The sequence below is a fragment of the Schistocerca americana genome, chromosome 4 (genome assembly GCF_021461395.2).
Source record: "Schistocerca americana isolate TAMUIC-IGC-003095 chromosome 4, iqSchAmer2.1, whole genome shotgun sequence".
Taxonomy (NCBI): domain Eukaryota; kingdom Metazoa; phylum Arthropoda; class Insecta; order Orthoptera; family Acrididae; genus Schistocerca; species Schistocerca americana.
Window position 1 is genome coordinate 244065132 of NC_060122.1, and position 25395 is coordinate 244090526.

The window sequence follows — 25395 nt, forward strand, 5'->3', positions numbered from 1 at the left end:
GATGTAGGCCGCAGTAGGTACTGGGAGATGAAGAAGCTTGCACAGGATAGAGTAGCATGGAGAGCTGCATCAAACCAGTCTCAGGACTGAAGACCACAATAACAACAACAACAATATTTATTTATTTTTTCCCAGCTATGAATTTGATCCATGTTCTGCACTTGGGCACCGCAAATGTGGTGTTGTGCTTCCAGGTCTAATAACGTAGCCTGTATGAACTTCTCACAGATTCAGTTTCCTTCAACAGTCGCCACAATGTAGGTCTTCATACTTTATTCTTGACCACTTTAGCTTGTAAGGATCTTCTTGGACTTGTGCACCGACCACATTTTAGTTGCACTTTGTCCGCAAAATTTTTCAACACTTATTTATTTATTGTGCATGGCCTCCTTCGAAATACTCTCCTTGAAAAATTTATACACTGCTCCCAACACCATTTCCATGTAGGGAAGCAGTCTTGGTATATATCTTGCTGGATCACATGAATTGCCGTTTTATATTTTCTATTGTTGCAAAGCTTCATCCTTTCAACAGGGTTTTCAACTGTGGAAATAAAAAGAGTCCACAGGGAACTGCTCTGGGGAGTGCGGAAGATGAGGCGACACAGTAATTTCGTGTTTTGTGCAATAGTTACACACTGACATGGATGAGTGTGCGGGTGTATTATTGTGATGCAAGAGCCATGAATTCTCACACCACATTTCAGGCTGCTTCCCTCTCACATTTTCTCGCAGGCGCCAACACACATCCCAATAGTACCATCAATAAACAGTTTGCCTCTGTGGTACGAATTCATGATGAACCAATCCTTCAAAGTCAAAGAAATCCAGCAGCATGCATTTGACGTGACCTGACGAGGTTGTTTTCCTTTTTGTCTTGGAAAACTTTTCCTGACCCATTGTGAAGATTGAACCTTTGTCTCAATATCATAACCATGGACCCACATCTCATCAGCAGTTATGATTCTCTTAAGGAACATCTCATTCTCATTTTCGCGATCCAAAAGCTCTTCAGAGATTGGGAGGCAGAGGTCTTTTCCGATCTTGACGTGTGAGCCGTGGGATGAACTTTGGCGGCAACATGATGCATTCAGTATGCCTTGTCAAGATTTTGTGACACAATCTGACTGAATTGTTACATCCTTCAGCAATCTCTCGGACAGTCAGTCTTCAATTGGCACGCACAGTTTCATCAATGTTCCTGGCATGAGCGTCGTTGGTAGATGTCGAAGGGCATCCTGAATGAGGATCATCTTTAACTTGGTGTCCAGCCATTTTTAAACTGTATGAATTATTCTTAACACAGAGTACGGCTTAAGCATTCTTCACCGTTGGCGTCCGTCATCATTTGGTGAGTCTCTGTAAAGGCTTTCTTGAATTCCATGCAAAATTTAATGCAGATGTGTTGCTCCTCTAACTCTGTCATCTCAAAATTCGCAAACTGTTTAACATAACTCAAGAGAGCACTGAACAATAACTAACAAACACGCAACAATGAAACTTCCAGCAGTTACACATTTAACAAAGATGTGTGCAGGGATGCCAACTGCATTTTGCTCCAACATGCCATTGGTGTACAATTACGAATGTTCCGGAATTTTTTGAATAGACCTCATGTAGAATAGATCATGATTAACATAGGAATTGTGAATAAATTTAAGTGTTCAGAAGGATGAGTTTACATCACACAGCAGTGTGAAGGCTTTCCCTTCACCAGCATGCAAACCTTCAGCAAACTTGCACTAGATGAGGAGAATGCAGAAGCAGCTTGGCCGGAGGGGGCACAGCAGTAATAACTGCAGGTGAAACAGACAGTTCATTAACCAACTCCTCAGATGAATCTGACCAAGTTTCCAACCATCTGTCTGCACATCGCATCGAACAGCATGAACATTATTGGTCAATTGCACTTCTGTAACAGCAGGTGATGCACCTTACACATGCTTATTTGGCAGTCTATTGTACTGCCGCTGTTTGCTTTATTACACCCTTTAATCTGTTGTTTTATTTCTCTGCTTTTTATGTTTATTACTGTATTTCTTTTAATTTTAAAATTGCACTGTAGTTTTATAAAGTTTATGAAGTTGTGATTAAGAAGTGTAAGGGATCCTGATAGCCTAAAAATAGCTACTAGTCAGAAAAGGCAACTTATTGTGTGCTCAGTCGAACAGACTTGACAGAGGTGAGTCTATTACTAACTTCGCCTCTGTGATGGGTGTTGGAGTGACAACTGTTCAAGACTGGAAAAGTATCTTGAAACTTTTTTGTTAATTTTAGACATTTTAGACAATGGTGTAGAAACCAGAACAACATTGAAAAAACCCAAACTGGAGCTCTTGGATGACGCCATGAAGGTTTGGTTTTGTCAGTAAAGAAGGAAGGCAACCCCGATTTCAGGCTCTTTCATTAAACAACAAGCTGTTCAGGGAATAGGGTTGTGATATTTCTGAAGCAATGAAAACCTCAACATAGAAGATGGGATTTACACAGATGCGCAAGCTTTGAGAACAACTTCAGAAAACCAGTCTACAAAAATCATGGAAGGTGGTTTGTCGTGACTTAAACAAAGAGCAAGAACTTACAGAAACTAATGAGTCAGACACTGTATAATCAGTCACTGATTTGCAAACTCGTCAGATTTACAAGTATATCTAACCTGCTGATGTAGAGTGACAGCTAGCAGAAGTTGAAGTTGCTGCTGTTGCTGTTGCAAATCAAGAACTTGGAAGATGATCATATCATCGATCTTGTCTTCTAACAATATAGTGTTGAGCAAGAGGAGTCAGATGATGAATAAAAGGAAGAAGATGAAAATATCAGCCCCTCTTCAGCAAAGAATGTGTTATGGCCAAGGAAGTGGCATGATGCAGCCACAAAGTAAAAAGGTTTAAGAAATTGAAACAAAAATAAATGTTACACATTTCAAGTCAATTTTCAGTGCTAAAATTTTCTGGGTTCTTTCATGTTTATTAGAGCTATAACTTTTTTATTTAATTTTGATTTATTACATAGATTTGAACTCTGTAAATGACTTGTTTCATTCTGCCCTGATTAACTGACCTTTTTAGTGTTCCAACCAAGCCCTGGTCCCGAATGTGACTGTTAAATGAGGTTCTACTGTATGTGGATGGCTTTTTCATTAACAGTAAGTTTGAAAAACAGGTTGTATATGATCCGGGACAACCGGGAGACCCGGGAAAAACCTGGGAATTTTTTCATCCAGGAGAAAACTCGGAAAAACTCGATGAATTTTTGTGTTTAGTTTTCAGTTAAGTTTTTGTGATTTTAATTGGTAAGAAATAATACTTTAACAAAGCGTATTACTGTATCCCGCTACCTCATAATAATACTGCAGCAATAAAACATGAACGAAAGAAAGAACGAAAATAAAAACTTAAGTTGCAAAGGAAATGCGCCATATACAACAACAAAACACAGTGCTCATACAAGTATCTGCCAACAGCAAAACGTGTCAACGGCTTTAGGAGGAGTATGCAGTGCTTCGTTACAACAAATTGCCTCCAATGAGTGTGACGTCACAACTGTTTACTTTAGATTAGTTTGAGCAGTTGCGAGCGGACTCATACACATGCGCAGTAGTCGCGCATGTGTAGTGCCTTGTCCCGCTTCTGGCTACAAAAGTGTGGCAGGAAGTAGCATGATGCTACCAGAAAAAATATTACTGGCGCATGCAACCCGCCAGATTCACTGGGGTCACACTGGGGTATCTGCCCCAGATGGCAATTTCAGTCGAGCATTAATCCCCCTGCAGAATAATGAAGTTATTTTTGTCGGTTTGCTAAAGTTATTTGGCTTTGAGTAATCTTTCCTGCTGAAGCAGTCAATTTATTGGAAATGAAGTGTTTACTTCCACACTATTGGCTAGTTTCAACTGTTTACTGAATTTCAAAAGAGAAGGTTTTCATCTACTAGCACATACGGCATTATGCCATTATAAAGAATCAAAAGTGAGGTGACACAGTACCGGTACTCAAAGAACATTTACATCTGAATCTGGATGTATGAAATGTACACTTTAAGCTGAATTATGCCTTTTAGTATGGTTCACGAAATTCTGATGCTCTTGGAGTATCCTCTGATGTCTTGTTTCTTTTATGACATAACGTAAGATCTTATATGTTTTACATGTACGAACATACGGCCTTCCTGCATCATCATAGCTGCACAAGCATGGTGATGCCTGTTATCTGGTGCTCTTTGGCAACTGCTGAAAGGAACCTCTTCCTAACAGGTCGCGGGAAAATATTACGAATGGTTGTTTGAAAAGCATACGATGAACTATGCGCGAAAATGTACGATAAATTTCTTAAATCCCAGAGCGTTTACCTCTCATTTAAAAATCAACTCTTTGAGGATGACTATTTAGGGAAAATTTCAAGCCCAGAAGATCAGACATTTATGTCATTATTAAAAATTTTACTGTCACATTCGTGTGATTTTATATTTTATCTTAAAGTGTAACACATGCAAAAAAAAAAAAAAAAAAAAAAAAAAAAAACCTATTATATGTGAAACCTTAGCTTCTCTTGCAGCTTATTAATCTTAGAGACCAATATTACCTATTTCTACTGGCTGACTACATCACACGTCTTCACGTCTTATGCTCTGTACATCTGCTGTCATTGGCTAGCGAGATCACATGACATGAGCCATGACTGGCTCACAAAACTGCATCGCAATCTCGATTTCAATGCTTCGGAAAGTAACATACGGTGATTGGTGGAATTCAAATTTATACCTTTAATATGAAAATATGCAGCCTACCTGTTGCTGCACATCAGAGATCTTCCCTTTTTTTTTTTTTTTCTTGGCCGCGTATACACGCTGAAAAACTTTACAGTGTAAAATATTATTTATAACTGAAGTAAAATTATTGTGCAGTGATTAAAACTGAAGAAAAGCTTCATTTTAATAGTTAATGTTATTTGTGGAATGTATTATCAAGTGTGTTCATTATTCAGATTTCAAGTGTCAAAAGTCATAAGAGCAGCCTTGAAAAGTGATTTGAAGAAAGACAACTGAAAATTGTGAGCATCCGTGGGACAGTATGTAAAGTAATAAGTTGGTGCCAACAGAATTTTGATAATTTTCTACTACTGGTTTAAAGTCATTTGTAGTGTAACGTTGTCTTCGGGATTGCATAGTAACAAAGATTAGGAAGGAAAATTGTTATAAAATTGGGAAAAACCATAGATTTTTAACAGAAATTAGTAATAAATATTTCAACATCTGTATCACTGAGTGTTCTGTTCAAAGTGAAATGCAAATTGGCACAAAAACGACATGCTGATAGAGAAAACACAGCCCATAGAGAACAAAATTGTGAATAATGGTTCCCTGCTGTCCCTTCACAGGACGCGATGGGATTGTATATGAAAATACAGTGATAGCGAGGCTGGAAGCCAGGTCCCTGTTAAGTTGTAAAAAATTCTGGAATTCTTGAAAGATGATAGCATCAAATTCACGTAGTCGTAACTACATTTCAGTTTAGTAGTAGTACCATGACTACTTTCACGATCGGCCCAACCCCTCCACTCCAGTTGACTGTTTCATGGCCCTATCACTGTTGATCCTCATACCATGGACCAGTCTCTTACCTAGATTCCATTGAGCTTGCCACTGGTGGGATTGGCTTTTTCAAACTAAATGTATGGTGATGTAGGTTAAGATCCCAGGTATCACATCCTGTGGCCATTCATCCTGTGGTGGGGCCTTGTTTGCGAATAATTGATGAAAAAAAAATTCAATCCATTGGATAGGGTAAGGGTTTTACACACAGGGGCTTGGGTTTGAATCTTGTCAAGTGTATTAAATTTTCTATTTTTAAATCTTTTTCGAAACGACTTTGATAATTATTTTTATTCAATTAATTGGTTTAAATGTATTTTTTTATTTCTGTTCATTTGTCACATAATTTAATCACCATATGAACTTTTTTGTGTTTCATTTTTTCTTCATTTAATTCTTTTTCCACTCACAATTTTTGTGAATGTGAATTTAGTTAAATTTATGTATTATAATATTCAATTATTTGAAAATTTCAATCGATCAGTTAAAAAGAAGAGACGAAATAATCTATATATATTGAATGTGTAATGGTGTGAAAAATGTATTTTTCACATTGAGATGTTCCTGTTTTTTGCTTAGTAATTGTCAAACAAACATTTGAAAGATAGTCTAAATTCCTATTGCACTATGAACAAAATAACACAGATGAAGATTTAAGCGATAAGTAAAACAAAACCCAAGCAAAATAAGGAGTAGATGTAATGATTGCAATAACATGGATGAAAAAATAGGATGTTAAAAGAAATTAAATTGAAATTGATGCATAAAATTAATTAAAACGAGCAAAGATTTCAAGTGAAAGATGAATGATAGGAAGAGAAATGAGAGCAAATGAAGAGGTTGATTGTATGATTAAAATGACATGGCAAAAGAATGGAGATGAAAATTCCATTTAAATCAATTAATTGAATAAAAATGATTAGTCATTTCAATAAAGATTTAAAAATGTACCCACACAAAATTTTTGTCCACTAGCATCACTCATGTAAGTCTACTGCATATATTAATGTGTACAGAGCGGTGCACAGTAACAGTTAAAATTTTGAATCCTTTGCAGAGCTGTTTGACTGAGTTTTTCTCGTCTTTTACTAATTTTTTGTTTCTTTAGGTCCGCCCAGCTAGAAAAGAATACTCCCAACCATCCAGTATGCAAAATTATATTGCGCCTGCAGCCCCAAAATTCTCTTCCTCTGTTGCTGATAAATCTGTCCAAGTTGAATGTGATGCTGCCAATGATCAGAATAAACTTCGTCGTACATATGTTGATCAGTGTGTACAGGTGACTGAACCACCAGCAGTGGATATTCGTGATGATCTATTGAAGGTAAAATGTAGTTCAAAGGAATATGAATGTACAAGAATTATTTCTAATATTGTTTTGATTTTAAGTAACAGACCACTGAATAAAAATAGTAGAGTACAACATGACATTCTTTGTAACAGAAGCTAGCTCTAATGCTCTCTCTCTCTCTCTCTCTCTCTCTCTCTCTCTCTCTCTCTCTCTCTCTCTCTCCATGTTTTATGATAGCATAGGTCAGATTTATATAACTGCATGTAAAACATTGCTACACTAGTTTTTATTTGGGCACAATCTTATACACTAAAGCTTTATAAATTATAAATATCATGATGGGACCCTGTAAAAATTACCATTGTTTTTCATTTGTTAAAGGATTTATTGGTAGTAGAAGTACCTACTAAATTTTAGTTTTCTATTTTGCAGATATTAAATACAATCAGAGAATTGTGTTGAAACATGCAATTACACAGTATTCATAAATTACTTATTGTGCTTGTCTAGCATTAGCATTTGTATCAGTGTAATTTCTGCTTTATCATATATGATTACAATATGCCAAAATTCTAGGATGACTATGGAATTCCATACAAAAGCAATCAAAAAAGAAAATACATCAGTGGACTTCACGATTTAGAAGTTGCTGCAGGTGAAAATCTGAGCCTCAATATTGAAGACAGTACTGTAAAGAATTCCATTGATTTTAGCATGCTGAGCCCTAGAGATAGGAGACTGATGGAATTTTGTGGCAGTGGCAGTTACAACCCAAGCTTTTATGAGAAGTGGAAGTCTCCTACAAGAACTGTTGCTGAAAAGGATGCTGGTTTAGCTGCAGAGGTAAAAAATTGAGTTGTAATTAAGCAATAGAATTACTGTCAAACCTGTTTAAAATGCAGTGTGCACTGGGGGAAAAAAACTTTGATATAAATGTCAGAAATGTCAAGAACACCAGTAGCTGTAATTTCATCTCGAATTTATTGTCAGACGATTTCAGTGTTACAGTACTTCATCATCAGGCTCTGTGTACCAGATAACATATGTATGTCATATATGAAAATAACTGGACTTACCACCAGCTCTTGGGTGACAGCATTTGCACATGACAACACCTCAGACACAACTTCAGTTGTGTTTGAGATGATGTGTGCAAATTCCTTTTGAGCAAGAACTGTTGAGAAGGGTGATTATTTTCACATACAACATGCATATGGTTGTCATCGAGGAAATTCAGCCGTTATATGGTATAGAGGGCCTGACGATGGCATATTGTAATGCTGAAACTGGTAGCTAATAAACTGGAGATAAAATTGCAGCTGATGGAGCTTTTGACATTTTATCGTGCATATCAGCTGTGTTTCTACCATTCACTAAAGCATGAATGGGTGCACCTAAGTTTGATATCAATGTCAGAGCAAGTCATAAGATGTTAAATTGAACAAAATTTATCAAGTAAGTGAAGGCAAAAAGTGCAAAGTTGTGGAGATATGGCCACAAAGCAGCAGCAACTCAGTAACAAAAGTGCACAAATATGTAAATTTATCATAACATCTGTTATGCTAGAGAGCACAGGAACTGGTTGAGTTGCTTCAGATTACTTAAGCAGAACAGTTACAGCTAGACAACGTTCACATTCATATGCTAGACTGGTTAACTTAGAAGAGGTCTTATCACTCTTAGCTTTGGAGCACATATCTTGATAGTTAAATAGCCATGCTAAGAACAATATTTTAGTAACATTTAGCAACTCAGATTCCCTGCCCAGCCTGAGCATCAGTATGGAACAGTTTCAGTAAATAATGCAACCCCACACTTGTCTGGTGGTGCTCCTTGAAGTCTTCAATAGGCACCATTGATAATAGGACTGTTGACTTCCCCTGTGTTCACATTTTTTTATTTGGATTGCATCCTGGGCTCCTTGCACTTGTTTACAATGATTATCACTATGCACTTGCTTCTGGCTAACTGCTTACTTTGTGAATTCTGCTGTCATCGATCACAGAATCCGCATTTTTGTTCCACTGGTCTCTGTGTCCCACCAGTGCAGGTGATTGTAAACTTAGTTCTCCTACACTGAGTAGAATATCAAAGGGGCAACAAGGACTTTCTCCTTTCTCATAGAGCAGCTATTCACGTGGATTCTGAGTTTCCACAATTGTGGCAGCAATAAGTGAAGCATCAGCAAGACAAGTTGTGGGAATTTCAATAGCAATAGCAGGAATTACAACTGTTGCAAAACCAACAACTGTCTGCAGCTGCAGCATCAACTCCTTTCTCTCAACCATCTGCTTGCTTCAACAGGCAAGTGAGAGTTGGGAGGTCTATTTACATTGTTTTGTTGTTGACTAGGCAAGTCAAATAACTGACACTGAATGTCAGAGTGCACACCTATTGTCTTCTAGTAATAAATTGTACAAAGTGGTGGAAAATCTACACTCACTCTTGAACCCTAGCAGTTTGAGGTTTTCAGATGTTTGTGGTTTAATGACTGACTGTTAAGTCACCAAATTCCATAATTGCAGTTAGGCTCAAATTTAATCAGTGTATTAAACAGTGTAAGCAAATGTCGGATTGCCGTTAGGCTTAACACACAAATGTGATTTTTCTTGTAAACAGTGTAGCTATTAGTATGCAAAATTGTTAATCCGTGATGTTATAGGTATGTATAGCTCTTGATAGTGAAGTTCGTGTAAGGCTTTAAGGTCATCTGTTCCAACCATGAGCAATGTGCTAAAAATTGCTGAAGCTCAAAAGAAGCTCATCAGCACAAGCTATGTTCCACAATACTTCTGGTATCAGCATGTTCTTCAATCAACAAATGACAACCAGTCAATGTTGTCATCTGATTTACCAAGCACAGTCGTCTGGTAGACTGGAAAGGCAGGACTCATAATGGTCAGTCCCCCTATTGTTGGTAGAAGCACACAGGTAAAAGCATTATGTTTGCCATGTCTTCAGCATCTGTATGACCCACTAAAATGGGTCAAACAAACCTGTGAATGTTGATGCTGCCCTTCTCTGTATATGTTCGATATCCCCTGTTAGTTTTATTTGGTACTGGCCCCACACACTTGAACAGTATTCTAGATGGGTCACATGAGTGATATGTAAGCAGTATCCTTTATATACTGATTGTATTTTCCAAGGTCTCTACCAATAAACCGAAATCTACTATCTGTATTACCCACGACTGAGTATATGTGATTATTCCATTTCATATCCCTACAACGTGTTACACGCAGGCATTTGTAAGAGTTGGCCAATTCCAGCTGTATTTCACTGATATTATAGTCATAGTGTGAAGTGCACTTTTACATTTCTGAATATTTAAAATAAGTTGCCAATGTTTGCACCACTTTGAAATCTTATCAAGTGCTGACTGAATATTTATGCAGCTTCTTTCAGGCAGTAATTCACTGTAAATAACTGTGTTGTGTGCTAAAAACCTGAGGTTACTATGTATATTGTCTGTGATTTCATTAATATACAATATGAACAACAAGGGTCCCAACATACTTCCCTGGTGAATACCTGAAGTGAACAACGGTTCTCCATCCAAAATAGCATACTACTTCTTCCTTGCCAAAAAAATCCTCAATCCAGTCACAAATTTCCCCTAATAACTCATATGAGTGTACTTTCGACAATAAGCTTAGATGTGGTGTTGAGTCAAACTCTTGTTGGAAATTGAGGAATATTGCTTCTACCTGACTGCCTTGATCCATGGCTTTCAGTGTGCCATATAAGAAAGGTGCGAGTTGAGTTGCACGTGATCGATGCTTTCAAAACTCATGCTTGTTGGCATGAAGGAGTTTATTCTGTTTGAGATACCTCTTTTACTTGAGCTTGGGATATATTCTAAGATTCTGTGACAAATAAATGTTAAGGAATTGGAAGATAGTTTTGTGGATCTCGTCTACTACCATTCTTGTTAACGAGTATGACATATGTGTTTTTCCAAGTACTGGACATGTTTTTTTCATTTGAGATATCTACAGCAGCTTATAGTTAAGAGGGGCTAACTCAGCTGCAGATTCAGTACAGAATCTGATAGTGTTTCCATTGGGTCCAAGAGCTTTGTTCAATTTCAACTGTTTGTCAACATCACTGCACTAACAATTATTTCACTTATCTTTTGAGTGGTATGAGGATTAAATTGAGGCAATTCTCCTCATTTTTCCTTTTAAACGAACATTTGAAAACAGAGTTAAGCATTTCAACTTTTGCTTTGCTAACCTCTATTTCAATTCCTGTCTCATTCGCGAGTTAGTGAACACTAACTTTGGTGCCACTAACAGCCTTTATGTATGACCAGAATTTCTCTAGATTTTGTGAAAGATCATTTTACAATATTCTGCTACTGTGACCTTCACCCCCTATCACATTGCATTGATGAGGATGTGGGAAATGTCTCCAACACGATCACCCTCACTGCTGCAACTGCCCTTTTCTACAGGACCCTTCCATTGCTGGTTGGTGCTATGGGGGACCAAAGATACTGCAACAGCTATTTGGGATCTTAAAAGAGGCATCTCAAGTGACAACTTCTTCACTGAACACACTCCTCAGTTTTAAGTGGTTTCACACTGTGGCTCACTGTCCAATTAAACACAGTAAGAAGGAATACTGGGAGTGCTACTTATCCTCCTTGAGAATATATTCCTCTTCATTGCAGATGTTGGCCAAGTTCTGTAGTCCAAAGATCAATAATTCTGGTTCTTTTCTTTCATGGTGATATTTTTTTTTACTGACACATTGGCTCTTTGTGAACTGCTTTGTGACTGTGTCGGCATCCTGTTCTCACACAGCTACCTTTCAGTTTCGTAAACGACATGTTGAAGACATTTCTGTATCCCTAACCTCCTTCCCTAAGCTTACTGACACATAATGAACCTTTCATGGACTGGGCATTCTACAGGCTCTATAACCTTGCCACGTGATACAGTCCCAGCCCCTGTCCCTGATTCAGTTCATAATCAGGTGATCCAACATGTATATGTTCCTCAAGGAGTCAAGTCTCCTCAGAGTTTTCATCTGTATTTGACTAGGTGTTTTCCCTTTGCAATGACGAGCCAGTATTGTCCCATTCCTTAAACCGGGCAAAAATCCAACATCCATCTTGAAATATGGCATCCTGGCAAAGACACAAGTTGAAAATATGATCACTATTTTTTATTTACTTAAATTTGCCATATTTCGTGACGGTACCTTTTCCGTTTGACGTTTGCAAGGCGATATTAGTCTTGGCTTCAGTTGTCTAGGTATGATTCCACAATGCATCTATGTCAGCTGCAGAAATGACGTGGTTCAACGTGTTTTTCTCATTTTGGTGTTTCAAATACAGTTTCTTCAAATGTAGTTTCTTCTTTTTAGTTAATACAAAAATAATAGTAACATAATTCAAAATTATTTATGACTGCGACCTTCACATTGTTCTTCCGTGAACACACACCAAGAGTTAGTTGCCGACTGACTATAGTCAAAGACGACTCCATCGTCAAAGATATTTTACACAATTCACAAGTTTCCATTTGTAATCAGTCTCTTTGCTATTCTTCGATACATTTTCTAATAGTAATCAATAGGCTTTTACTCTCAAAAACAGAAGTAAATTAACATATAATAAGACAAATTATAATAAATTCTGACAAAAATATAAGAAAACATTTACAATTCGGTATCGACAAATACGGTAAAAAAATAACATCTCCCAGATCCATTACAATCTACAGCTGCTGACCAGTTAGCCTGACTAAAGTGGTCTGCAAATTTCTTGAAGGGATAGTAGTCCAGAAAATGTCCTTGGTTCTAGAATTGTGCAACCTTTTGTCCCTCTACCAGTGTGGTTTCTGGGAGGGACAGCCCTCAACTAATCATCTGGTTGGGTTGTAAACAGCTGTCTGAAAGACTTTTTCTTAATGCCAGCACCTAATCGCAGTCTTTTTTGACCTGTGTAAGGACTAAGACACCACTTGGCATCATCACATTTTACTTGCCATCCATAATTGGGGCTTCTGAGGCTCCATAATGATTTTTATCTCCAGTTTTTATCCTACCAGTTGTTTTGGTTACAGTTGATACATCATTTAAAACCCCGCAGGTGCAAGAGAACAGCACCCCTAATGGCTCCGTGCCGAGTCTTACCATATTCACAAGAGTATTAAGACGACCCAGATTATAAGGCGACCCCACCCCCCTTTTTTTTTCCAGTAGTCTTCTTGGGCATGTTTTGGCAAACCAAAATTAAAAGTTGTTTTATTGACATAAAGGATCTGTCTAAAAAATTAATGTTCCATTTATTCCAAATTTGTGCTATTTATTGATTGTTGACATTTTGATAATACAAGGAGAAATAAAATAAATGGACAGAAATTGTTTAAATTAATTTTTTGGGGCTGTGTGTGTGTGTGTGTGTGGGGGGGGGGGGGGGGGGGGTGTTCACTTACTAACAGTGTTGTCTGTGGTACCACTATTTTTAATCACCGCCATCATAATTGCATAGCTGTGAAGTTTGTATCTTCATGGCCACAAATATTTGGCTGTTTCTTCTGAATGTGTGTGCGTGAGTGAGTGGGTGCACGTGTGGGTGTGCGTGCACACGCAGTTGTCAACAAACCCCTTTTGTTCTTGTCATACCTCATGGTGAGTGTCGATAGTATTGCAGCACAAAACCCCATGTCTAGACTTTTAGTTTCCTGCAGAAGTCAATACTGTTGTTGAGTATCTGTCCAATTTCAAGGTGGCAAATGTTTGTAAAGCCAAAGTGCGCATTATAGATTCATATTGTTGGCAACATGTTGTAATTTGTTGTCCACTTACTTCTCCCCTCCCTACTCTGTTCTAGTTCTCAGCTAAGCTATCATTACTGTTCTGTGTCCCAACCTGTCCATAGTGCTGTGCTTCAGCAACTGTAAAACATGAACTGCAGTACCTTCCGGGGTGCAAGTCGTACTTAACAATAGTAACTAATAAACAAATCACAGTCACAATTTAGTCCAGTTCTCCAACTTTTGATCATCCCATGATCTGCTGACTTCTGCGGGTACTATTGCCATGACAGGTCTTGCCACTGTTATTCATCTTGCGACAACATTTATAGTCAGTTTAATATGATTTATTTCCTTTGTTAGAATTTCATTCTAGATTAATTTTCCTTCTTGTTTCATTTGAATGTCACCCTCATGTTCTAAAGCTGATTAAAGCTGGTGACATTTTTACTTGGTTTTCTAATACTTGAACAGTGACTGAATTTCTCATTTGCAACCCACTTAATCAATCATTACAGTCTCTCATAAAATGTTTTCACTTACGGAGCAACATTTATGTTTGTACACAGTATTCATATATGTATGAGAATTTTTGTTGCAAACCTCAGAGGTTGGCACAAACACACAGAAGCCAAAAGCTGTTGGTAAACCAAATGCATGTCGTCTGCTGCGCCGACCGACCAAACAATCGACCAACGGTTGTCGGTTGTCCCCACTCAAGTCAGGCATGGAAAAGATCCCAGTATAAATCGTCGACTGACAACTTGTTGCCATGAGGGCACTTCAGCGGGCAGACACACGCACACACACACACGCGCACACACACACACACACACACACACACACACACACACACACACACACACAGGTAAAAGTTACACTACTCTAATATCATGGTTCATTCAACTAAAACATGCTGAATCCTGTCCTTGATGTGGTCGTGCACTCTAGTGACCACATCCTTCCGTGGGAAAAGTGCATGTGTGTCGCCAGCGGTCGGGCGAGTACTGGCTGTCCGGCCCTCACTGCTGCCCCGTCCCAACTCCACTCCCTGGACACGCGATGACGCGGAAATACCAGAGGCCGCTCCAAAGATGGTACCACAGTACGCACTATCGATAAGCGCTGCTGCTGCCACTCATGGACAGACAAGGCGAGCAAACGTAGTGGCATCAGTGAACACACTAAGAAAAATAGATGACACTATCGCTATTACAAGATGCGAAACTATGAACGGCATCAACGCAAGTCGCACAAGGCTCAGGTAGCTTTGTGAGATAAAATAGTGAAGGCAACAATGATCTAATAGGTAAAAAGATAAGACCTAGTAAAATCTTGGGATGACACAACAGGTACTGAATTTAATTTTTGAAAGGAGAAAATGTAAAAATGAAGCAAGTCACAGGGAATATATATTTCGAAAAGATAAGATTGGCAGAAAGTGCAAAATGACTAAGCAGGAATAGCTAGAGTACAAATGCAAGGCTATAAAAGCATGTTTATCTGGGGGAAAGATAGATAATGCTTATACAAAGATTAAATAGACCTGTGGAGAAAAGAGAATTAACTGTATGAATATCGAGAGCTCAGATGACAAGCCAGTGCTAAGCAAACTGCAAGGTGGAAGGAATACATAGAGGGTTCATATAAGGGGCATGAACTAGAAGGCACTATTATAGAAACTGAGGTAGGGGCAATGTGAGTTAGTTATTTTTTTAATTTTTGTGTAAATAATGGTAAGTCTTTGAAGGTATGTGGGATGTGGGGAGGGCGGCAGTCCGAACGGCTACTGTTGTTACCTTCACCTGTAACATACCAATTCTCATTAATGTCTTGTAAAGTAATGTCCATGGAATCAATCGCTTTACCTCTTTTCTTGTTAACAGCAGCAGCTCCAGAATCTTCTTGTGCAGCCTCAATCTTATTAGAGAGAGAAATTTCTTCTGACCGTGTCACGTCAGAAAGACATCGTCTTCGAGATAAAAATTTTTGCAGAATGAATCTCAATAGACATAGGTTTTTCTTCCTGCTGCATAAAACCCAGCTCAAAACTTGTAGTAAACACAGTATTGAATACTTTTTGATACGACTTTACTCTTTCTTTCATCACACATAAGATGGAACGTCTCCATAAACATCCTACCATGGAGGCATCCAAAACAAGATAAGTGATTAATAAAAGAAAACTGTAAACAAATGAACTTGAACAGAATTGAAATTACTGAGTTAACATGGATTCTATACCACATGTAGTATAATCTTGTTAGGTTTATCTTCCTATAAATCATGAGAAAGAAAGAAACAAAAAATTTAAAATTTGTCTTTCAGGTATCCCAGTTTAGGTGCACTGTGTCTGGTCTATTGTCTATTGTATACAGGTGTTGTCCAGACTTTACTTTACGACAGTATACAGTAGTCATCCACTTTTCTGGCTGTTTAGGATTTGTGTATCTGCTGCTCAGAGCAGACATAATTTCCATATTGGGTCCTTGGTCTGGAGGGGGTCAACACCCTTTATTGTTTGGCCAGAGTTAATAAGTTTTGATTTTGACTTTTAATTTTTTTAGTTGTCCTACATGTCAGTTTTTTCTTTCTTACCTTTTTAACTTTTACCCTTTTTATATTGATTTTACAAAATTCTTATTTGTGATAACATTATTTACAGTATTTAATTTGTTCCTTTTTTCTGGGCCCTCCTTAATTCGGTTTTCTTACATATTGCCACTACAGTGGGCATATTGATTATTAAGTTCAGTCTCCACTCTGCATTGTTAGTGCATAACCATCACACAACATTGGAGCAAGTCAGTATGTCCATGTATCATAGTGACCTCATGTGCCTCTCATTCCTGCCAGAGCTACAACGCAGGAGCTATATAAGTTCCCGTCTACTAGTTTGTAGACTACGAGTAACCCCATTTCGCTGCATAGTCCGAAGAAGCTGCTTTGTACAGTCAGCACCTTGATGACTGGCTTCATTTTTTTCCGATGTTGCATCAGGGAACCATGTAAGTTCCCATCTGCTTGTTAGTAGATTATGACATACTTTACGTTGCTGCAGAGTCTGAAGAAGCAATCGACATCATGAGGAATGTTTGTTGAGGACAAGGTAAATTTGTTTTGTTCCCTTTAGTTCTTTCATCACTCCTCTCCTGTAACCATGTCCTGCTCTGTTGCACTGCCATAAAAGGTTTATCCTTGTTTTATTCTTGCCATAGGCATGTGCTGTATTCATGGTAGTAAGCCACCTGTATCACTATTTGCACTTCACACAGTTCAGGTATGTTTTGCATCACCATCATCTATTTGTCTTTATATAATGTAGAGAAAATATTACATAGAATTACAAGGTTATACACGAGAATTGTAGGTTTATATTAGAAGTTAACTTCAGCTTTCTTCATTTATTTACAAATCCTCCCTCAATTACAGGGTGTCAGAAAAAGGAAACTGAAATACTCGAGCATCCTTGCATCTTTCAGCATACCACACAATTACACTCAGCAACACCTTTAGCAACAATACAAGAGAAAGATCTGTCATCTACAGGGAACTGTTTCGTTTGAACGAAGGAAAGATGTGGGAGTGTCTGCCCAAACTTCATCTGAAATTTTATCATATCAAAATCAAGCAAACATTTAGTGTTATCTAATGCCTTCAAGTATTTTTATCACGCTATCTACATGTATGAGGTCTGTTCAACAATTTTCGTAACTTTGTCCACAAAATTTTTCACTGTTTACCTTTTACTTATTGTGCATGGTCTCCTTCAAATGACTCTCCTCCATAATTGATACACTGCTCCCAATGCCATTTCCACTTTCAGAAGCAGGCTTGGTATGCCCTTTTGAGGATTGCATGAAGTGCCATCTGTGAACTTTTTTTTATCTCATCTGTTGTTGTAAATCTTCATTTGTTCAGTGGAATACCCAACTTTGGAAACAAAAACAAAATGACCGCAGGTGCCAGGTCTGGAGAGTACGGAGGATGAGGCAGCACAGTGATTTCGTTTTTTGTGCAATAGTCACGGACCAAGAGGAATAAATGTGCGAGTGCAAGAGCCATGAATTGTCTTGTCACATTTCAGGCTGCTTCCTTTTTGCAGGCATCACAACATGTCTCCATAGTACCATTGATTAACAGTTTCTCTCTGTGACACGAATTCACCATGAAGTAATCCTTCGAAATCAAAGACTCCATCAGCAAGACATTTGACCTGATATGACAGTCTTTTTTTGGTCTTGGAGAACCTTTCCCAACCCATTGTGAAGATTGAACCACGGTCTCCAATGTCATAACCGTAGACCCACCCATGCCTCATCACCAGTTGTGATTCTTTTAAGGAATATCTCGTTCCCATTTGTGCAATCCAATAGCTCTTGACAGACTGCAAGGCATAGGTCTTTCTGATCTTGAGGCATGAGCCATGTGATGAACTCGGTGGCAAGACATTCTAAGATGCTGTGTCAGTATTTCAAGACATGATCCAACTGAAATGTCACATCCTTCCGCAATCTCTCGGAGAGTAAGTCTTCGATTTGCGCGCACAGTTTCATTGACATTCCTGACATGAGTGTTGTTGGTAGTTGTCGAAGGGCATCCTGAACGAGAATCATCTGTAACTTCCATCTGGCAATTTTTAAAGTCTGTGAACCATTTGTAACATGGAGTGTGGCTTAAGCACTCATCACCGTAGGCTTCATACATCATTTGGTGAGTCTCTGTACAGGTTTTCTTGAGATTCATGCAAAATTTAATGCAGGCACGTTGCTCCTCTAACTCTGCCATATCTAAATTCATAAACTGTGTGACGCAACTTTCTACTCAAGACAACAGCACTGAACAATAACTAACAGACATACAACAATGAAACTTCCAACAGTTACAGATTATACACAAACGTGTGCAGGGATGCCAACTGCATTTCACTTCAATCCATTGGCACAAAATTACAAATGTGTTCCAGAATTTTTTTGAACAGACAGCATTTTCGCTTGGAAAATTCGCTGTTTAAAATGCTACTTGATATTCACTCAATGTGTTATGTGCCTCATAGTAAATTACATTTTAACTCATTCGTTATGATATTAGAGCTTTTCTTTACTTCATAAATTCATTCAGGTACTGAAATCTCCAAAAAACTCATCCATTTCACATTCACACACAATGGGCCCCATATTCAAAGTACCTGTCACCCTAATACTCATCAACTTAGTCAGGTTGTGGCTTTGCGTCATTCCCTAGAAAATATTCTTATCACTAATTAAACTAAACTAGTAAGTATGTAACTGCCAGTGGGTTCAGCTCGCATGACATTCATCCTTTAATCACTTACTCATACTGGCTCAGTACGTAGGAGTATTTCTTTTTTAATTTATTTTCACACTTGACAGAGTTAAATTCTTGAAGTATTCTTAGCTTCTAAACCTTAATGAGCACAATTGTTTTGTTTTTAGAATGAGCACAAATATTGTTATTCTAGTTCCCCTCAACTTATATGCAGTTTGTTCTCCTTATGCCTCCTGTATTAAGTAAATGACTTCGCCTGTAACATTTTGTTATCCAACGCATAGCATAAATGAGCCAGTAGGTATTCGTTTAGTATACGGTACCCACTTTTCAGTTCTTTTCCATATAGTTTGTAGTGTGTTAAAATGCTGTAGTTAGCTTATACAATAAAGAAACCCAACTTTAACTCACAGTACGTATTGTAAATATTGGTGTAATTCGTAGTTAGGTTTAGTATTTGTTGAATTTACTTCCCTTTCATTCTCCTATAGATGTTCTTTAGTTCATTTATTGTTTTGTATAATAGTGTTTATTTTATTTTAGCTTTATACTTTTGTCAGTTCCCTATTCCTTGTAAATACTCCTTCTAGATTACATTAATCCTATTGTATTCATATATACATGTTATTTTATTAATTCCATTTCTGTGCTGATGTCAGTACATTGCTTGTTCTATAGGGTTGTGATATGCGCATGGTATTACATTACCAGTGTGGTTAGTTACTTAACCCATATTGTTCTGCAAATGCATAAAGTTTCTCAACATGCACCATAGTGTTTGCAGTGTCTGAGTGTCTCTACACTACTATTCCTATACGTCAGAACTGCTGCTCTCCACCACAGCAATTTGCCGTAGGCCAGAATGCGTCTGTCACTTGTCAGCTCTGTTGTCCCATACTATGGCAATCCAAATAACTTTGATTAGTGGTGTTTATTTAATGGGCACTTATTAACTATGTCATTGAATGCTCTTTAAAAATAACCTTATCTTTATATTATCTGGCACTTACCTAAATCCTACTGCTCTGATTAGGTGTTTAGTGCATGATACATACATAAAGTGTATTTATGATGTCATCTCATATACAGGTGTACATAAAGTCCGAGAACAATTTCAATTATTTATTGCACAAGAACAAAACATTGTACAGATGTCATACATATTGCATTTTGAAGAGAAACTCTGAAAGTTCTTTTGTACAAACATTAGATATGCAAAGCATGAGTGACCCAGCTACATCACATGGTAGATGTGGTACATTCACCAGATCTTTAATGTGCCCCCACAGAAAAAAGTCACTCAGAGTGAGATCTGGTGATCGGGCAGGCTATTTCATGAAACAGCTGTCCCCCTCTGTAGCAAGGCTGATCCGTCGATGCAGCAGGCCTGTGTTCAGGTACCCACGAACTTCACAATGAAAATGGGGTGGAACCTCATCCTGCTGAAAGATGAAAGGAGAGTCCAATTGCATTTGAGGCATCAGCCATTGCTGCAACATGTCCAAGTAGGGAATATCCAGTGACAGTGCTCTCGGCAAAGAAGAATGGCCCGTACAGTTTTTGACGTGACAAAGCACAAAAAACATTTACCTGTGGGGAATCACACACAAATTCAATACATTTGTGTGGATGCTTTGTACCCCAGATTCGACAATTATGCCTGTTCACTTTCTCATTAGCGTGAAAAGCAGCTTCGTCGCTAAAAATTAAGCGACCGACAATGCCATCCCCATCCTCATTCAATTGTTGCAACTGCGAACAAAACTCTAAACGCTTGTCTTCGTGGTTGTCATTGAGCTCCTGCAGCTCCAATTTGAATGGTTTCATAGACAGCTTCTGTCACAGGACTTTCCACACTGTCATTGGAGCCATTTCGAGTTCACGTGATGCACGACACACCGATTTCTTTGGACTCCTTATGAATGTTTCTCGTACGCACTCCACATTCACTCTGGGATGTCCGCTTCTCTTTGCCTGGCACAAACGACCCATCGTAATGAATTTGTTGTGCCAGTGGTAAATGGCCTTCCTTGTTAGGGGCTCCTTACCGTACTTGGTTCTAAATGTCAGTTGAACAGCTGTAGCACACTTATTTTTGTCAAACTTCAACACACAGAAAGCTTGCTCCGCACCTTAACTCGGCATGTTTGCGACTGACGCTGACTATCGGCAAATTACCAAACTATGCTGTGGTAGTATACATGGAAAAAATCTTTTTCAGCGTTTCTCTTGAAAATTGACATATGTATGATATCTGTACATTGTTTGGTTCTTATGCAATAAATAATTGAAAGTGTTCCCAGACTTCGTGTACACACTGTATATGGTGTTTTTTATATGCCTGCTGTTGAACTGATATATGGTATTCCATGTTCTCCATCAGTTTAGATTGTGTGTACTGATTATATTGTTTTCCACTAATAAACAAACTCCTTCAGGTCTTTAAGTGGATATAATCCTTTTTCCTTCCCACTGTTTGGATATGCTAGTCAGTAACATCCTCAGCATGGAATGTTGAGTATTATACAGGGCTATTACAAATGATTGAAACGATTTCATAAATTCACTGTAGCTCCATTCATTGACATATGGTCACGACACGCTACAGATACGTAGAAAAACTCATAAAGTTTTGTTCGGCTGAAGCCGCACTTCAGGTTTCTGCTGCCAGAGCGCTCGAGGGCGCAGTGAGACAAAATGGCGACAGGAGCCGAGAAAGCGTATGTCGTGCTTGAAATGCACTCACATCAGTCAGTCATAACAGTGCAACGACACTTCAGGACGAAGGTCAACAAAGATCCACCAACTGCTAACTCCATTCGGCGATGGTATGCGCAGTTTAAAGCTTCTAGATGCCTCTGTAAGGGGAAATCAACGGGTCGGCCTGCAATGAGCGAAGAAACGGTTGAACGCGTGCGGGCAAGTTTCACGCGTAGCCCGCGGAAGTCGACGAATACAGCAAGCAGGGAGCTAAATGTACCATAGGATGGTGCTCCACCGCACTTCCATCACGATGTTCGGCATTTCTTAAACAGGAGATTGGAAAACCAATGGATCGGTCGTGGTGGAGATCATGATCAGCAATTCATGTCATGGGCTCCACGCTCTCCCGACTTAACCCCATGCGATTTCTTTCTGTGGGGTTATGTGAAAGATTCAGTGTTTAAACCTCCTCTACCAAGAAACGTGCCAGAACTGCGAGCTCGCATCAACGATGCTTTCGGACTCATTGATGGGGACATGCTGCGCCGAGTGTGGGAGGAACTTGATTATCGGCTTGATGTCTGCCGAATCACTAAAGAGGCACATATCGAAGGCACATATCGAACATTTGTGAATGCCTAAAAAACCTTTTTGAGTTTTTGTATGTGTGTGCAAAGCATTGTGAAAATATCTCAAATAATAAAGTTATTGTAGAGCTGTGAAATCACTTCAATAATGTGTAATAACCCTGTAAATGATTGCCACTTATGATTGAGTTTCTTGTATTCTGTCAACTTTGGATAGGATCACAGCAATACTACCTGGCCCACTTGAAAATTAGTTACACATCCTAATCTCTGATGATGTTTTTCTACCTTTTGCCTTTTCTTCTAATGTGAGTAGAGCTTGTCGTACCTTCTCCTCCATAGTTTTTTTTTGTAATGGTTTTGCCCATTCATCTATTGTAATTTTGTCAAACATCAACTCTGTGGATATGAAACCAGTAGATGTGTGTGGTAAATTATTTACAATCAGCTGGAATGGTGATACAAATTTAATCCACTAGTGTTACTGTGGAGTGTATGTATGGATGAATCAGTTAAACTTGCAAAATTACTCTTTTGATGGGGCTGGCCTCCAGGTGAAAATGAGATACTAGTATGTATCTGATGTATTTATTGACAAATTCTTTCCGTTTCATCCTGGTGAAATATGATGCATTGTCAGTCAAGATTATCCTAGGCTTTTCTTTCACTTTTCTCCTTATGATTAGACCTGAGGTTACTGATCCTACAGCATATAATTTGAGGTACTTAGAAAAGGCATCATACAATGCTATCACATATTTCACTCCCCCTGTCCTTGTGGACATGGGCCAGCCACGTCCATTCATACAATTCGAGTGGTTTCATCAGAATGATAGGATGTAATACATTCAACGTAGGCTTATTTGTGTTTTGGCATGTTAAACATTTTCTGATCACTTGTTGTATCTACATCTCATGTTCACGAAATAGCAATAGGTGGTGGTTTTGCCTGTACATTTTGATACACCGTAGTGGCTCCACAAGTTACGAATGTGTAGCACTCCTCGGTATATCATGTAGAACTTGTTTACATTTGTATCCCCCCCCCTGCGGGTTCGGGGGTTAGAATAGGCCCGCGGTATTCCTGCCTGTCGTAAGAGGCGACTAAAAGGAGTCTCAAATGTTTTGGCCTTATGTGATGGTCCCCTCTCGGGTTTGACCTCCATCTTCCTAAATTGTTCCGAAGAGCGAGCCAATTGGGGAAGGGCGCCTTACATGGTGCACTGTACCTGTCGTGCATTGAGACCTTTAGCCGGCTTTCTCGTCGTTGCGATGGTGTCCAGCTCGTTTTCCATCTCTTGGGCGAGGATACGTCCATGGGTGCGATTTCCACGCTGCACTGTGCAGTGTTGCTTTTCGCTGCGATGACGACCTCATACATTTTTGCACCTAAGATCCAGCACGGTAGCCAGTCCGTTGTGGTGGGGCCGCCATGTACCCTGTTGGTTGTAGCCCCCTAACAACACAGGGATCGCTCTACTGATGCCTGCGCCGTTTACTCCCCATGTATGCCAAGGAGTAGATGCCAATCTCCCTGGGGTATCAGGACTCCCGGCAATGGCCATCCTGCCAGGTGGCCCTTGCTGTGGCTGGGTGGCGCCCGTGGGGAGGGCCCTTGGTCGGAGTAGGTGGCATCAGGGTGGATGACACGCAATGAAGCGTGGCACATCATCTCTTGCTGGTGGCCAGCCACTAGCAGTCTCTAAGCGTTCGAGGGCTCATTTTAAAGGTAACTTTTATGACCCCAAATCGTTCCCATCCCTGGCCACACCATGGGAGGAACGAAAGGCAATGAATGGCAGTGACACGTATTCGCCCCGGTATCTCGTCTGTACCAGAGCTGATGGGGAATCCTTTGTATCCGTGAAGCCTCAGTTCTTTGTGGAGCATTTAGAGGATAAGTTTGGGGAGGTGGAGGGCTTGTCCAAAATGCGCTCTGGGTCAGTTTTGATAAAAAAGGCATCCTCCGCCCAGTCATGCAGGTTACTTGCTTGTGACAAGTTGGGGGATGTTAACGTTACCATCGCACCACATAAGAGTTTAAATATGGTCCAGGGTGTTATTTTCCATAGGGACCTACTTTTGCATTCTGATGATGAGCTGCACGCCAACTTAGAGCGTAGAGGTGTTCATTTTGTCCGGCGCGTTCATCGAGGTCCGAGGGACAATCAGGTTGCTACCGGTGCCTTCATCCTGGCCTTCGAGGGTGATACATTACCGGAGAAGGTCAAGGTGATGGTCTACTGTTGTGATGTCAAGCCCTATATCCCTCCCCCAATGCGGTGCTTTAATTGCTGGAAGATCGACCATATGTCTTCCCGCTGCACTTCCAGCCTCACATGTCGAGATTGCGGATGTCCATCTCATCCCGATACTCCATGTGCTCCATGTCCCATCTGTGTCAACTGTGGAGAGCCTCATTCATCTTGCTCGCCAGACTGCAGGATCTTACAGAAAGAACGCAAGATAATGGAATATAAGACCCTGGACCGACTGACTTACCCTGAGGCTAAGCGGAAATTTGAACGGCTACATCCCGTGCGCATGATGGCATCTTATGCCTCAACTGTCACTCCTGCTCCGGCTCCTTTAGCTGCAACGCAAACAGTCAGCTCTCAGAGTCAGAGGACCTCACCAGCCCCCTTGACAATGGGGGCCCCTTCTCTCGCTGTTGCTCCCACACCATTTACCTCGGGAGCAGCACCCACTAAACCACCGGGGACACCAGTCCCCACTTCTAAGCCGGAGAAGCGTAAGTCTTCTTCGGCTTCTCTTGCTCGGAAGGGATCCCTTGGGTCACTCCCTTCCCAGGTTCCTATCAGCGGCACAGTAGACACCAACCAGTGGCTGAAGAAGCCACAGGTCGCTGGTCGTCGAGCTTCGCGATCATCTTTGGTCCCGGAGACTGACTCCAATAAGCCCTCTCAACAACGACAACCAAAGGAACAGCGAGAGATAACGACATTGTAGACCCGTAAGACCAAGGCACCTGTGGTGGCACCTACTCCACCACTACCTACAAGCTCTGCGTCTGAGGAAAGCGGTGGAGATTCTTGCGTCCGCTGAGGACCTCGATCTCGCCGGTCCCTCGGACGCAATGGATAGCATTTGCACGGGTGCTCCATCGGAGGCAGCAGGTGACCCAGAGGCATAATCTGCCTTCCCAG

General features: G+C 39.7%; 1 protein-coding gene across 6 annotated transcripts in view; it reads left to right on the top strand.

Moving 5' to 3' along the window:
- LOC124612878 overlaps window positions 1–25395 on the top strand; it is a 139411-nt gene that overhangs the window by 50837 nt on the left and 63179 nt on the right. For all 6 annotated transcript variants that reach the window (XM_047141319.1, XM_047141320.1, XM_047141321.1 and 3 more), the window contains 2 exons: window positions 6697–6912; window positions 7456–7722. In XM_047141319.1, the coding sequence (XP_046997275.1) occupies window positions 6697–6912; window positions 7456–7722 (483 nt within the window). The remainder of the gene's footprint in view (window positions 1–6696; window positions 6913–7455; window positions 7723–25395) is intronic.